The 16,570-nt window shown below is 41.2% G+C and overlaps 3 protein-coding genes across 4 annotated transcripts in view; 1 reads left to right on the top strand and 2 right to left on the bottom strand.

Moving 5' to 3' along the window:
• Positions 1-16,570, top strand: part of LOC139182962 (antigen WC1.1-like) — a gene marked incomplete in the record, with an annotated part of 771,738 nt that overhangs the window by 217,432 nt on the left and 537,736 nt on the right.
• Positions 1-16,570, bottom strand: part of LOC109558596 (antigen WC1.1-like) — a 50,529-nt gene that overhangs the window by 27,426 nt on the left and 6,533 nt on the right. For both annotated transcript variants that reach the window (XM_070788659.1, XM_070788660.1), the window contains exons 2-3: positions 9,170-9,262; positions 7,014-7,328 (exon numbers count right to left, since the gene is read on the bottom strand). The gene's annotated coding sequence lies outside the window, so the exon portion shown is untranslated. The remainder of the gene's footprint in view (positions 1-7,013; positions 7,329-9,169; positions 9,263-16,570) is intronic.
• LOC109558598 (antigen WC1.1-like) overlaps positions 1-16,570 on the bottom strand; it is a 40,291-nt gene that overhangs the window by 17,274 nt on the left and 6,447 nt on the right. The window contains exons 2-5 of the mRNA XM_070788786.1: positions 9,170-9,262; positions 8,963-9,092; positions 8,782-8,906; positions 7,159-7,328 (exon numbers count right to left, since the gene is read on the bottom strand). Coding sequence (XP_070644887.1) covers positions 7,159-7,328; positions 8,782-8,906; positions 8,963-9,092; positions 9,170-9,262 — 518 coding nt within the window. The remainder of the gene's footprint in view (positions 1-7,158; positions 7,329-8,781; positions 8,907-8,962; positions 9,093-9,169; positions 9,263-16,570) is intronic.

Here is a 16,570-nt window from a genome sequence, read left to right as displayed (position 1 = left end):
CCTACTTTCTTCAACTTAAGTCTGAATTTGGCAATAATGAGTTCATGATCTGAGCCACAATCAGCTCCTGGTCTTGTTTTTGCTGATGGTATAGAGCTTCTCCATCTCTGGCTGCAAAGAATATATAATCAATCTGATTTTGGTGTTGACCATCTGGTGATGTCCATGTGTAGAGTCCTCTCCTGTGTTGCTGGAAGAGGGTGTTTGCTATGACCAGTGCATTCTCTTAGCAAAACTCTGTTAGCCTTTGCCCTGCCTTCATTCCTTACTCCAAGGCCAAATTTGCCTGTTACTCCAGGTGTTTCTTGACTTCCTACTTTTGCACTCCAGTCCCCTATAATGAAAGGGACATCTTTTGGGGGTGTTAGTGCTAGAAGGTCTTGTAGGGCTTCATAGAAGCTTTCATAGAAGCTTCATAGCTTCAACTTCAGCTTCTTCAGCATTACTGGTTCAGGCATGCTGCTACTTCTGCTAAGTTGCTTCAGTCGTGTCCGAGTCTGTGTGACCTCATAGACGGCAGCCCACCAGGCTCCCCTGTCCCTGGGATTCTCCAGGCAAGAATACTGGAGTGGGTTGCCATTTTCTTCTCCAATGCATGAAAGTGAAAACTGAAAGTGAAGTCACTCAGTCGTCTCCATCTCCCAGAGACCCCATGGACTGCAGCCTACCAGGCTCCTCCGTCCATGGGATTTTCCAGACAAGAGTACTGGAGTGGGTTGCCATTGCATAGACTTGGAATACTGTGATATTGAATGGTTTGCCTTGGAAATGAACGGAGATCATTCTGTCATTTTTGAGATTGCATCCAAGTACTGCATTTTGGACTCATTTGTTTGCTATGATGGCTACTTCATTTTTTCTAAGGGATTCTTGCCCACAGTAGTAGATATAACGGTCATTTGAGTTAAATTCACCCATTCCAGTCCATTTTAGTTCGCTGATCCCTAAATTGTCTATGTTCACTTTTGCCATCTCCTGTTTGACCACTTGCAATTTGCCTTGATTCATGGACCTAACATTCCAGGTTCCTATGCAATATTGTTCTTCATAGCTTTGGACTTTGCTTCTATCCCCAGTCACATCCACAGCTGAGTGTTGTCTTTGCTTTGACTCTGTCTCTTCATTCGTTCTGGAGTTATTGCTCCACTGATCTCCGGTAGCAATTTGAGCACCTATCAAATTGGGGAGTTCATCTTTCAGTGTCCTATCTTTTTGCCTTTTCATACTGTTCATGGGGTTCTCAAGGCAGGAATACTTAAGTGGTTTGCCATTCTCTTCTCCAGTGGACCACATTTTGTCAAGACTTTGCACCATGACCCACCCATCTTGGGTGGCCATATTGGCATGGCTCATAGTTTCACTGAGTTAGGCAAAGCATGGTCCATATGATCAGATTGGTCACTTTTCTGTAATTGTGGTTTTCAGTTTGTCTGCCCTCTGATGGAGGAGGATAAGAGGCTTATGGAAGTTCCCTGAAGGGAGAGAATAACAAGGAAAGATAAGAAAGCCTTCCTCAGTGACCAGTGCAAAGAAATAGAGGAAACCAATAGAACGCAAAAGACTAGAGATCTCTTCAAGAAAATTAGAGATACCAAGGGAATATTTAATGCAAAGATGGGCTCAATAAAGGACAAAAATGGTATGGACCTAACAGAAGCAGAAGATATTAAGAAGAGGTGGCAAGAATACACAGAAGAAATATACAAAAAAAGATCTTCATGACCCAGATAATCATGATAGTATGATCACTCACCTAAAGCCAAACATCCTGTGGAATGTGAAGTCAAGTGGGCCTTAGGAAGCATCACTACGAACAAAGCTAGTGGAGGTGATGGAATTCCAGTTGAGCTATTCCAAATCCTAAAAGATGATGCTGTGAAAGTGCTACACTCAATATGCCAGCAAATTTGAAAACTCAGCAGTGGCCACAGGACTGGAAAGGGTCAGTTTTCATTCCAATCCCAAAGAAAGGCAATGTCTAAAAATGTTTAAACTACCACACAATTGCACTCATCTCACGCACTAGCAAAGTAATGCTGAAAATTCTCCAAGCTAAGCTTCGACAGTACATGAACCATGAACTTCCAGATGTTCAAGCGGGTTTTAGAAAAGGCAGAGGAACCAGAGATCAAATTGCCAACATCCGTTGGATCATCAAAAAAGCAAGAGAGTTCCAGAAAAACATCTGTTTCTGTTTCATTAACTATGCCAAAGCCTTTGTGTGGATCACAACAAACTGTGGAAAATACTGAAAGAGATGGGAATACAAGACCACCTGACCTGCCTCTTGAGAAACCTATATGCAGCTCAGGAAGCAACAGTTAGAACTGGACATGGAACAACAGACTGGTTCCTAATAGGGAAAGAAATACATCAAGGCTGTATACTGTCACCCTGCTTATTTAACTTCTATGCAGAGTACATCATGAGAAACACTGGGCTGGATGAAGCACAAGCTGGAATCAAGATTGCCAGGAGAAATAGCAATAACCTCAGATATGCAGATGACACCACACTTATGGCATAAAGTGAAGAAGAACTAAAAAGCCTCTTGATGAAAGTGAAAGAGGAGAGTGAGAAAGTTGGCTTAAAGCTCAACATTCAGAAAATGAAGATCATGGCATCTGGTCCCATCACTTCATGGCAAGTAAATGGAAAACAATGGAAACAGTGACAGACTTTATTTGGGGGGGAGGGCTCCAAAATCACTGCAGATGGTGACTGCAGCCATGAAATTAAAAGATGCTTACTCCTTGGAAGGAAAGTTATGACCAACCTAGACAGCATATTACAAAGCAGAGACAGTACTTTGCCAACAAAGGTCCGTCTAATCAAGGCTATGGTTTTTCCAGTAGTCATGTATGGATGGGAGAGTTGGACTCTAAAGAAAGCTGAGCACCAAAGAATTGATGCTTTAGAACTGTAGTATTGGAGAAGGCTCTTGAGAGTCCCTTGGACTGCAAGGAGTTCAAACCAGTCCATCCTAAAGGAAATCAGTCCTGAATATTCATTGGAAGGACTGATGCTGAAGCTCAAACTCCAATACTTTGGTCACCTGATGCGAAGAACTGACTCATTGGTAAAGACCCTGATGTTGGGAAAGATTGAAAGGGGGAGGATAAGGGGATGACAGAGGATGAGATGATTGAATGGCATCACTGACTCAAGGGACATGAGTTTGAGCAAACCCCAGGAGTTGGTGATGGACAGGGAGGCCTGGTGTGCTGCAGTCCATGGGGTTACAAGGAGTTGGACATGACTGAGCGACTAAACTGAACTGAAAGTAAAACTGTCTGCAATAGACTCAAATAGATATACTGAGAAAGCTAAGTAATCAGAGGAAACAGAAATTACAAACAAAACACCAAGAAAAAGGCACAAAAGCCTGAAACTGAAAGAAATATACATAAGTGTAAAATCTACCTGTTAAAAAATATCAGAATTAATGTATTCTTTCCACATCATCCTATCAAGCCTCCTACCCAATCTATACAGAGATCCTCTGAGAAAGTGATGGCAGGATTTCTTCGAGGTGGTTACTCACTTTCAGGGTCAGAGACTTAACCACCTCCCACTTTCTGGTGCTTTACTGTAGGAAAAATATCATCAATAAAAGATTTAACAGTTTAATGCTTCTTTAGCCTTCAAGTGGAAAAGACAAAGAGATGAGGCAAGAGAGGCAAGGGGTGGTGAATGTATGTTTTTGAAATATCTATCACCACATTCTCTCAGGCAACACCCAGCATATCATTCAAGATATATCTGAATGGGTGTGTGTGTTTGTGTATGTAGGAAAGAGAGAGAGAGAGAGAAGTGTTGCAGGGAATAAGCACTTTGGTTTGAATATCTGTCACCCCCCAACATTTATTTACTTCATTCAGCACTTGCTGTTGAAATCCCAGTTCCCAGTGTAATGGTGTTAAGTGGTAGAACCTTCTCAGACTCTTCAAAAAGCAGAAGAAAAGAACACTGCCAAACTCATTTTATGAGGCCAACAAGGTTCTGATATCAAAACCAGACAAGAAATATCTCTGATAAACAGAGGGACAAAAATCCTCCACAAAGTATTAAAAAACATAATTCAATCATGCATCCAAAGGATCATGCATGATGATCAAGTGAGATTTGTTCCAAAGGATGCAAGGATGGTTCAATATTCACAGATCAATCAATGTGATACACCAAGTAAACAAAATGAAAATGAAAATCATATCCTCTCAGTAGATGTAGAAAAAACATTTGAAAACATTAACATCCATTTCTGATTTTAAAAACCTCTATAAAGTAGATATAGAGGGATTATATCTCAATATAATAAAGACCATATGACAAACTCACAGCTAACCTCCTACTCAACAGCAAAAAGCTGAATATTTTTTTTCTGAGATCAGATGCAAGACAAAGATGCCTAATCACCACTTTTATTCAACATAGTTTTGGTATTCCTAGCCAAAACAATCCGGCAAGGAAAAAAAATAAGGACACACAAATCTGAAAGGAAAAGGCAAAACTGATGCTATTTGGAGATTTCATAATATTATATATAGAAAACCCTAAAGTCCCCACCAAAATCTGTTAGAACTAATACACTCAGTGAAGTCGCAAGATACAAACTTTATATACAAAAATCAGTTGCATTTTGATACAAATTGCCATAAGGAAAAATTAAGAAAACGATTCTATTTACAGTTGAACAAAAAACTGATAAATTATTAGGAACAAATTTAACCAAAGAGGTGATAGTCCTGTACAATGAAACTCTAAGACACTGATGAAAGATAGTGGATTTTGTTATCAAAATTCCAAAGGAAATTTTCACAGACATGGAACAAACAATCTAAATTTTGTATGGAACCACAAAGGACCCTGAATAGCCAAAGCAATCTTGAGAAAGAAGAACAATATTGGAGGTGCCATGTTTCCTGATTTAAAACTACATTTCAAAGCTGTATTAAGCAAAACAGTATAGTGTTGGTATAAAAATGGGTGCAGAAATCAACAGAATAGAATAGAGAGCCCAGAAATAAACCCAAATACATACAGTTAATTAATTTTTGACAGAGGAACTAGGAATATGCAATGCTGAAAGGACATTCTCTTCAATAAATGGTGTTGGGAAAACTGGACAGCTACATGCAAAAAATAAAACTGGACCACTCTCTCGTAGTATTCACAGAAATTAATTCAAAATGGATCAAAGACTTAATCATAAGTCCTGCAGCCATAAAAATCCTGGAAGAAAAAGTTATAGACATCAGTTTTGGTGGTGGCTTTTTGGATTAGGCAACAAGAGCAAAACTAACTAAGTGGGATGACATACAACTAAAAAACTTCTGCACAACAAAGGACACCATCAGCAAAATGAGGAACTTAGAGGGCAGTCCAGTGGTCAGGACTCAGTGCTTTCACTGCCACGGCCCAGATGAAATCTCTGTTTGGGGAGCTAAGATCCAGTAGGGCATGCAGGTTGGTAAATATATAAATAAAGGGCAAAGATATCGTGCTGAAAAATATTTTTTTAAAAAAATGGAAAGACAATCTTTAGTATCAGAGAAAATATATGCAAAATGTATTTCTGATATGGGTTAATATGTGGAATACATAAAGAACTCATATAACTCAATAGCAAAAGAATACAGTCTCATTTAAAAATGGGCAGAGGACCTGAATAGACATTTTTTCAAAGAAAACATACAGTTGTTCATGAAAAGGTACATGAAAAGATATACAACATTACTAATCATCAGGAAAATGCAAATCAAAACCACAATGAGATATCACCTCAGAGTTGTTTTTATCAAAAAGACAAGAAATAACGAGAATTTTTGAGACTGTGGCGAGAAGAGAAAGCTTGTGCACAGTTGGGGGAAAGATAAGTTGGTGCAGCCACCACGGAAAACAGTATTAAGGTTCCTCAATAGAAACTCAGACCTAAAAATAAAACTGCCATGTGAGGTAGTAATTTCACTTTGGGGTATTTACCAGAAGAAAATAAAAACACTAACTTAAAAAGATATGTGCAACTCAATGTTCATTGCAGAATTATTTAAAATAGCCAAACAACATTAAGCCTTTTTTGATGGATGAATGGATAAATAAAATTTGCTATGTACATATATCCAGCCATAAAAAAGAAGAAAATCTTGCCATTTGCAACATGGATGGAACTTGAGGGCCTTATGCTAAATGAACTAAGTCAGATAGAGAAAGAAAAATACCATTTAATCTTATTTACATGTGCATTATTAAAAAAAAAAAAAAAAAACAGAAGAATGAGTTCAGAGATGCAAAGAACAGTTTGGTGGTTTCCAGAGGGTCAATGTGGTCAAAATGGAATGGGTGAAGGTAGCCAAAAGATACAAACTTCCAGGTCTAAAATTAATGTCATGAGGATGTAATGTACAGCATGGTGGCTACAGTTAACCCTGTATTTTATACTTGAGAGTAGGTAGGAAAATACATCTTAAAGTTTTCATCATAAGAAAAAAAATTGTAACTACATGTTGTGATGAATATTACTATACATGTGTTGATTATTTAGCAATATGTACAAATACGTAAATACTATGTTGTACACTTAGGACTAGTACAATGTTACAAGAATTACATCTCAAAAATTTTAACAATCAAGGTTGGAATATGTGAATTAAATTAGTTCCATCCTTACCTGATTTAGGTTTCTCTGGTGGCTCAAACGGTAAAGAATCTGACTGCAATGTGGAAAACCGATTTTGATACCTCAGGTCAGGATGATCCCCTGGAGAAGGGAATGGCAACCCATTCCAGTATTCTTGCCTGGAGAATTCCATGGACAGAGGAACTTGGCAGGCTATACAGTCCATGGAGTCACAAAGGGTCAGACACAACTGAGTGACTAACATTTTTACTCAATGTCATCTTTGTGGACCCAAATTAAACTTAGATTACTAAAATATCACTTAGATTTTAAAATATCAAATCTCACTGCATCCTACAGGGTTGGGACAGACACACAGAAACATGTAGTGAGTCACCTGCACACGAAATATAGGCTTCCTCCTTTGGAGAGCATGAAGTGTAATTCCAAGGGTCAGAAGGACACTGCCAGAGAGAGGTGTCAGTTTTCTGACAGCGGATTCCATCCACCCATCGGGGTCTAGAACCTTCTCTGAGACCAACAGAAGAGTTGAGGGTTCCAGTGTCCCCACAGCCAAGCTGTCTGCAGATCATGGACACAGTGATGTCTTCCATGGGGCTGCAGCAGACACTGCCCCAGGTCCCGTTGTAGAAAACTTCCAGCCACCCAGCACACTGATGGTCCTCACTCACCATCCTGAGGGCCAGGAACTCTAAGGTTGAAAGGAGAGGAGACAGGACACAGTAAAAACTTTGCTGGATGTTCTAGGTTTTCCTTTCTTCTAGAAATAGTAAACATTCATCTCTGACCTTGTTCAAGAGATACCCACTAGATGACAAGACTAACATCGCCTCCCTTTTAACTGACTTTGTCCATTTGTGTCTGTCTTTCTATTTCTACCACAATGGTGTAGTGGAAATGAACTGAGAGGAAGACCAAACTTTGTGGGTGCTAGTGAGGGAAGGAAGCTAAATCCTGCTTCTTTACAAAATCTTTAGAGTATATCAAAGTGATGTGATGTAGATACTGGGGAGATAGGCAGAATAATTAACCCCAGAATGTCCACATCCCAATCTCTGCAACTTGTGAATCTGTTACCATATCTGACAAGAGGGATTTACAAATGTGATTAAGGTAAGGACCGTGGGATGGTGAGTTTAAGCTAGAATATTGTATTAACAATGTGAGCTGAGTCTAACCACATCCTTAGACCCACTGTCTTTAAAAGTAGAATACTTTTCTTAGCTCTGGTTAGAGAGAGGGATGTGACTCTGGATAATGGTTGAAGACAGGCAGCATTGCTGATCTGAAAATGGATGAAGGGGGCTATGAACCAAAGAATGTAGGCAGTTTCTAGAAGCTTGAAAAGACAAGAAACAGATTCATCCCTAAAGCCGCAAAAGTGATGCAGCACTGCTAAAGCCTTGATCCCAGCCCAGTGAGATCCATGCTGGACATCTAAGCTACAGATCAGATCAGATCAGTCTCTCAGTTGTGTCTGACTCTTTGCGACCCCATGAATCGCAGCACACCAGGCTTCCCTGTCCATCACCAACTCCCGGAGTTCACTCAGACTCACATCCATCGAGTCAGTGATGCCATCCAGCCATCTCATCCTCTGTCGTCCCCTTCTCCTCCTGCCCCCAATCCCTCCCAGCATCAGAGTCTTTTCCAATGAGTCAACTCTTCGCATGAGGTGGCCAAAGTACCGGAGTTTCAGCTTTAGCATCATTCCTTCCAAAGAAATCCCAGGGCTGATCTCCTTCACAATGGACTGGTTGGATCTCCTTGCAGTCCAAGGGACTCTCAAGAGTCTTCTCCAACACCACAGTTCAAAAGCAGAAGTAAGGCAGTAAACACATACTGTTTTAAACCACTAGTTGGTATGTTGTTACCTAAGCAAATGAAAACTAGTACTGTGGGTTTAAATTTTTTGTATGTAACTGGAGAGAGAGCCCTGCTTTCAAGAAAACCTGTGAGAAAAGGCTCTGCCAGGAAACACTGCTGAAAAGAAAGGACCAGAATCTCAGCTGCTGCAGAAGGAAGTGAAAGCACCTCATCTTCATATCTTCTGGAAAGACAGGCTCCATGGAAGGAAGCCTCCTTCTCTGGTCCTTTCAGCATCTCTCCCTCAGGACTCAGACCCCCTTCCTCCAGGGCCCCACCCCTCTCCCAGCCTGTGGACAGTGTGCAGCGCAGACGTGAGCAGATGACCCCGGCGTCCTGCACCTCCACACGTGGGACTCCTTTCCTATGCAGTTCAGGTCGTCCAGCCAGATGGGCCCTGATCCTGCCCCAGAGTGAGCAGACCCTGTGGCATTGAGGGCTTCTCCACAGCCCAGCTACCTGCACACCACGCGGGCATCAGCCAGGTCCCAGCCATCATCACAGATGGTGCCCCAGGAGCCCTGGTCAAGAATTTCCACTCTCCCGGCGCAGAGAACTCCTCCGTCCACCAGGCGGAGCTGTCTGCTGTCTGAGGAAGGAGAAATGGGACAATCGGGCGGTGACCCCAGGGGTTGAGAAGGGTCTTCTGTCCTGTGGGACCCTTACCTGGGCAGTAGGGGACGCTCTCCTCTGAGGCCGCAGAGCCTGCTGGTTCAGATACGGAGTCGTTGCACTTCAGCAGCACCTGGGTGTGATTTCCTGCAGAAACAGCAATGATCAGAAGTCTGGAAGGGTTGAATAATAAGAAACTGTTAAAGGAAATAATGACCTAGTGATGGAGCCTAAGATGAAAGTTGTGACCCAGTAGTAAAGTTATCATAATCTTAGTGTTCACCTTCTCCAAGGAGAGTTCTGCTTCTGACAGTACCACAATTTCTGTTTTAACCCAAGTGTTGCTGTAAGAATGAGTTAAGTAAGATGTTTTGTCGCTAAATCTATCCCTGAGCTGTGCTTAGTCACTCAGTCTTGTCTGACTCTTTGCAACCCTATGGACTGTAGCCCTCCAGGCCCCTCTGTCCATGCTGATTCTCCAGGCAAGAATACTGGAGTGGGTTGCCACACCCTCCTCTAGGGGATCTTCCAAACCCAGGGATGTAACCCACGTCTCCAGCTTTGATGCTTTACCATCTAATCCACCAGGAAGCCCAAATCTACACCTAAGTAGAAGCAAAACAAAATTCTTTCTGAAGGAGTTCTACAATTTCTTCAATATCTATCTTTAAAACAAACACATATAAAATAGATCTCATGAAAAACAGAAAGGAAAAAGGAGATACTGGAAAGAATTTCCCAGGGTTTTCAGCTGCTAGAGTTATCTGACAGAGAATTTAAATAGCCATGATTAAAGTGCTTGTGGAATTAAGCACTTTTTGTGGAGAAACGCTGGGCTGGATGAAGCACAAGCTGGAATCAAGATTGCCAGGAGAAATGTCAATCACCTCAGATATGCAGATGACACCACCCTTATGGCAGAAAGTGAAGAGGAACTAAAAAGCCTCTTGATGAAAGTGAAAGAGGAGAGTGAAAAAGATGGCTTAAAGCTCAACATTCAGGAACTAAGATCATGGCATCTGGTCCCATCATTTCATGGGAAATAGATGGGGAAACAGTGGAAACAGTGTCAGACTTTATTTTGGGGGGCTCCAAAATCACTGCAGATGGTGACTGCAGCCATGAAATTAAAAGACACTTACTCCTTGGAAGGAAAGTTATGACCAACCTAGATAGCATATTGAAAAGCAGAGACATTACTTTGCCAACAAAGGTCCATCTAGTCAAGGCTATGGTTTTTTCTGTGGTCATGTATGGATGTGAGAGTTGGACTGTGAAGAAAGCTGAGTGCCAAAGAATTGATGCTTTTGAACTGTGGTGTTGGAGAGGACTGTTGAGAGTTCCTTGGACTGCAAGGAGATCTAACCAGACCATTCTAAAGGAGATCAGCCCTGGGTGTTCTTTGGAAGGAATGATGCTAAAGCTGAAACTCCAGTACTTTGGCCACCTCATGCGAAGAGTTGACTCATTGGAAAAGACTCTGATTCTGGGAGTGATTGGGGGCAGGAAGAAAAGGGGACGACAGAGGATGAGATGGTTTGATGGCATCACCCACTTGATGGACGTGAGTTTGAGTGAACTCCGGGACATGGTGATGGACAGGGAGGCCTGGCGTGCTGTGATTCATGGGGTCACAAAGAGTTGGACACGACTGAGCAACTGAACTGAACTGACCTGAACCTAGCTTACTTTTACTAAAATGGACAATAACAGCAGAACACTGACAAATAGAAAAACACTGACAAATAGAAAAACACTGAGATAAAGATTAGATATATAAAATTGATAAACACCTATACTAACATCTAAATCCCCAAGAACAAAAAGAGATGCCAGGGTAGAGTAGATTGAAACTTTTAATTTATTGAAAGGAAAAAAAAAAAATTGCCAATCTAAAATTCTACACTCAAAACCAGTCTCTCAAGGAATAAAGACCTCAAATGTGCCATTACCAAAATGCTGATGTAGGAAACAGCAGCCTCCATCCTCTTTTAAAAAAAGACCAAAAGGTAGACAGTGATCAGTAATAAAAACAGCTCCAGAAAGATCTGGAGTACTCTAAGAAGTTTGACCATGCCAAGACACTGTCATTTTGGTGGCATCATTCCATCCTTCAAACCAGCATCACTCAGAGTTTCTCTCACCAGGAGAGTAAGAGCAGACTGAGTAACCAGTGTCCCTAGCCTTTGGGGGCACCATATGAAAGTCCTGCTTCAGGTTCACTTCACGCAGACCTGCAAAGCTGAGCCAGTCTTATAGAGATGGCTAGGCATAAGAAAGAAGAGCAAAGGACCAATAGCAACCACATGGCAGGAGAAATCACAGTCCACAGTGACCTGCTCTACAGACAGATGCAGCAGATTTTACCCCTGAAAGAATTAATAACAGCACAGATGATTGTTTCCAGTAGTCAGTTATGTATGGATGTGAGAGTTGGACCATAAATAAGGCTGAGCACCGAAGAATGGATGCTTTTGAACTGTGGTGCTAGAGAAGACTCTTGAGAGTTCTTTGGACAGCAAGGAGATCAAACCAGTCAATCCTAAAGGGAATCAACCCTGAATATTGATTGAAAGACGGATGCTGAGGCTGAAGGTCCAATACTTTGGCCACCTGGTGCAAAGAGCTGACTCGTTGGAAAAGACCCTGATGCTGGGGAAGACTGAAGGACAAGGAGAAGAGCAGCACAGGATCAGATGGTCAGATAGCATCACCAACTCAATGGACATGAGTTTGAGCAATGAACCATTGTTGGTCTCAGTCTTTGCTGCCTTCCTAGGCCTTCTCACAACCTGAGCACCTGCAACCATCATCTCCCCCCACAGAGGCACCTGCAACAGGCCCTTAAAGCCTAATGTGTGCACACCATTGGCTCTGGCCACCACCACTGCTGGTCATGATTTCTAGGCTTTGGAGCCAGAGGCACTATTGAGGATACCAACAACCATTCCAGTGACGGCAAGCCCCCTGCAACACTTGCAAAACACCACACAGTTGTCAATGCTGTGGACATCAGCAGCCTGAGCCAAACGGATCTCATGTCCTCTCAGACCCAGTGCCACCTTATGCCTCTGCTTTTGGCACCCTGCTGAACATTCCAGTGTTCCCCTACCCAGAGGTGAAAGGCTTTCCCTACTGAAATCATAATATAGACTCTGGTACAGATGACTGCTTTTTTAAATGTGCAGACATCTACAAGAGAATAAGACATCAAAAAGAATCAGAGAAGCAAAATCCCACCAAAGGAATACAGTAAACCTCCTGGGAAACTTGTTCTGGGATGGTGGAGGAATAGGACAGGGACACCACTTTCTCCCCCACAAATTCATCAAAAGAACATTTAAACACCGAGTAAATTTCACAAAACAACTTCTGAATGCTGGCAGGGGACATCAGGCATCCAGAAAAGCAGCCTATTGTCTTCATAAGGAGATTTTGAATTTTTGCTTTTTGGTATTTGTTATCAATTTTGTACCTATATTTAATAATTTTTGTGACTTTTTTTTTCTCTTTCTTTTTCTTCTTTTCTTTAACATTGTATTTTTGAAATTCCAAACTCTACTCTAGATTTTTAAATTTTGCTTTTTGGTATATTTTATCAATTTTGTACTTTTAATAACCCAATCTTCAGTACCCATTTTTACTTGGGAGAAAGATTACTGGCTTGACTGCTCTCTGCCCTTTGGACTCTCCTTTTTCTCCACCAGGTCGCCTGTGTCTCTTCCCCAACCCCTCTCTGCTCTGCCCAACTCTGTGAATTTCTGTGTGTTCCAGAAGGTGGAGAACACAGGGAACTGACTACTGGCTGGATCTGTCTCTCTCCTTTTCATTCCCCCCTTTTATCTTCCTGGACACCTCTGTCTCCTTCCTCCCTCTTCTCTTCTCTGTATAACTCCGTGAACATCTCTGAGCAGTCCAGTTGTGGAGTGCACATAAGGAAGTGATTACTGGCTAGCCTGCTCTCTCCTCTATTGATTCCACCTCATCTCATTTGGGTCACCTCTAACTCCCTCCTCCCTCTTCTCTTCTCCATGTAACTCTCTGTGTGTCCCTCACTGTGGATAAACTTTTCATCTTTAACCTAGATGTTTTATCAATGGTGTCATATAGAAGGAGAAGTTTTGAGACTACTGGAAAAAAAGACTGAAAACCGGAAGCAGGAGGCTTAAGTCCAAATCCTGACTCCAGGGAACTCCTGACTCCAGGGAACATTAATTGACGGGAGCTCATCAAACACCTCCATACCTACACTGAAACCAAGCACCACACAAGGGCCAACAAGCTCCAGAGCAAGACATACCACGCAAATTCTCCAGCAACACAAAAACACAGCCCTGAGCTCCAATATACAGGCTGCCCAAAGATACTACAAAACCATAGACATCTCATAACTCATTACTGGACACTTCATTGCACTCCAGAGAGAAGAAATCCAGCTCCATCCACTAGAACACCGACACAAGCTTCCCTAACCAAGAAACCTTGACAAGCCACCTGTACAAACCCACACACAGCGAGGAAACTCCACAATAAAGAGAACTCCACAAACTGACTGAATACAGAAAGGACACCCCAAACTCAGCAATACAAACAAGATGAAGAGACAGAGGAATACCCAGCAGGTAAAGGAACAGGATAAATGCCTACCAAACCAAACAAAAGAGGAAGAGCTAGGGAATCTACCTGATAAAGAATTCCAAATAATGATAGTGAAAATGATCCAAAATCTCGAAAGCAAAATGAAATCACAGATAAATAGCCTGGAGACAAGGATTGAGAAGATGCAAGAAAGGTTTAATAAAGACCTAGAAGAAATAAAAAAGAGTCAATATATAATGAATAATGCAATAAATGAGATCAAAAACACTCTGGAGGCAACAAATAGTAGAATAACAGAGGCAGAAGATAGAATTAGTGAATTAGAAGATAGAATGGTAGAAATAAATGAATCAGAGAGGAAAAAAGAAAAATGAATTAAAAGAAATGAGGACAATCTCAGAGACTTCCAGGACAATATTAAATGCTACAACATTCGAATCATATGCATCCCAGAAGAAGAAGACAAAAAGAAAGACCATGAGAAAATACTTGAGGAGATAATAGTTGAAAACTTCCCTAAAATGGGGAAGGAAATTATCACCCAAGTCCAAGAAACCCAGAGAGTCCCAAATAGGATAAACCCAAGGTGAAACACCCCAAGATACATATTAATCAAGTTAACAAAGATCAAATATTAAAAGCAGCAAGGGAAAAACAACAAATAACACATAAGGGAATTTCCATAAGGATAACAGCTGATCTTTCAATAGAAACTCTTCAAGCCAGGAGGGAATGGCAAGACATACTTAAATCGATGAAAGAAAATAACCTACAGCCCAGATTACTGTACCCAGCAAGGATCTCATTCAAATATGAAGGAGAAATCAAAAGCTTTTCAGATAAGCAAAAGCTGAGAGAATTCAGCACCACCAAACCAGCTCTCCAACAAATACTAAAGGATATTCTCTAGACAGGAAACACAAAGAGGGTGTATAAATTCGAACCCAAAACAATAAAGTAAATGGCAATGGGATCATACTTATCAATAATTACCTTAAACGTAAATGGGTTGAATGCCCCAAACAAAAGACAAAGACTGGTTGAATGGATACAAAAACAAGACCCCTATATTTGTTGTCTACAAGAGACCCACCTCAAAACGGGACACATACAGACTGAAAGTGAAGGGCTGGAAAAAGATTTTCCATGAAAATAGAGACCAAAAGAAAGCAGGAGTAGCAATACTCATATCAGATAAAATAGACTTTAAAACAAAGGCTGTGAAAAGAGACAAAGAGGGTCACTAAATAATGATCAAAGGATCAACCCAAGAAGAAGAAGATATAACAATTATATATGCACCCAACATGTATATGTAAGACATATACTAACAAGTATGAAAGGGGAAATTAACAATAACACAATAATAGTGGGAGACTTTAATACCCCACTCACACCTATGTATAGATCAACTAAACATAAAATTAACAAGGAAACACAAACTTTAAATGATACAATAGACCAGTTAGACCTAATTGATATCTATAGGACATTTCACCCCAAAACAATGAATTTCACTTTTTTCTCAAGCGCACATGGAACCTTCTCCAGGATAGATCACATCCTGGGCCATAAATCTAGCCTTGGTAAATTCAAAAAAAACTGAAAGCATTCCAAGCACCTTTTCTGACCACAATGCAGTAAGATTAGATCTCAATTACAGGAGAAAAACTATTAAAAATTCCAACATATGGAGGCTAAACAACAAACTGCTGAATAACCAACAAATCACAGAAGAAATCACAGAAGAAATCAAAATTTGCATAGAAATGAATGAAAATGAAAACACAACAACCCAAAACCTGTGGGACACTGCCAGGAGCCGGTGAGGCATTCCACTCGTGACAAAGGTCATGAGGAAGGAAGCTTGGCATAGGCAAAGGCGGGATCGAGCCTCAGGAGTCCCCCTGGATATTCTCGAGCATCTACCCCCCAAAAAACCAGAGTCTGCCTACTTTATTGCTTTGTGCTCTCACCTCTGACTTTACTGGGGGCTGTCCCCCACCACCATCTTGCTCTCTCTGTCAAAGAGTTAACTTACAGCTCCAATTAATAAAGTTCCTGGGCAATAAGGAGTGTTTAAATCCAAACCCCTCAGATGGCTCTCTAACTCGCCTGACAAGTTTACCCGGACTCCCACAGCTATGCATACAATTGTTTACAGTCTCCCAGCCTCGAGAGACACAGGAAGCTTAAGATATTCAAATAGCTTAGAGCCTCTTAGAGAGTTAGAAACTGTCAGAATAAAACTAGTAAAAGATTTCATTGATGAGCCAATGCTTGCTGCCAAGTTTTCACATCCCCTGAATTGTATCCTTGAATATGTATTAATTAATAGTTGGTATATAGAAAAAATAAGTAGTGGCCTTGGTGTTAGTAACTTTAGACCCTTAAGGTAATAAATTCTTTCCTTTGTTGTAAACCCATTACACATCCACCCTATAGGAATGCAATTTTATCTTCGGAAGATGGCACCAAACCTTAAAATAATTACTCTTAGAGAAAATAAGTCTTTGTTGATAAGTCCTTGTCAAGAGTCATAAAATGTTAATAGGTCTTCTGGCCAGAAGATGATGTAAATCACCTAAACCATTTGTATATGATAAATTTGCAGGAAAGGAACCCCTGGTTTTTGATAAGGATCAAAAACTGCTGACTTTGCATCCCCTATTATCCTCTATGTGTAACTTAGGGTATAAAAACCCCTGTTGAAAATAAAGCTACGGGCCTTGCTCACCAACGCTTGGTCTCCCCATGTCATTCTTCCCTTTAACTTCTGGCTGAAGTCTCCGTCTGGAGCACGGAGGTCCTCTGCGGCCATTTATTTGCCTGGGCTTCTAAGACCCACTCGAGAAG

This window comes from Bos indicus, chromosome 5 (genome assembly GCF_029378745.1).
Source record: "Bos indicus isolate NIAB-ARS_2022 breed Sahiwal x Tharparkar chromosome 5, NIAB-ARS_B.indTharparkar_mat_pri_1.0, whole genome shotgun sequence".
Lineage (NCBI taxonomy): Eukaryota > Metazoa > Chordata > Mammalia > Artiodactyla > Bovidae > Bos > Bos indicus.
The sequence above is the reverse complement of the archived record's forward strand: the minus strand, read 5'-3'. Positions and strand labels throughout refer to the sequence as shown.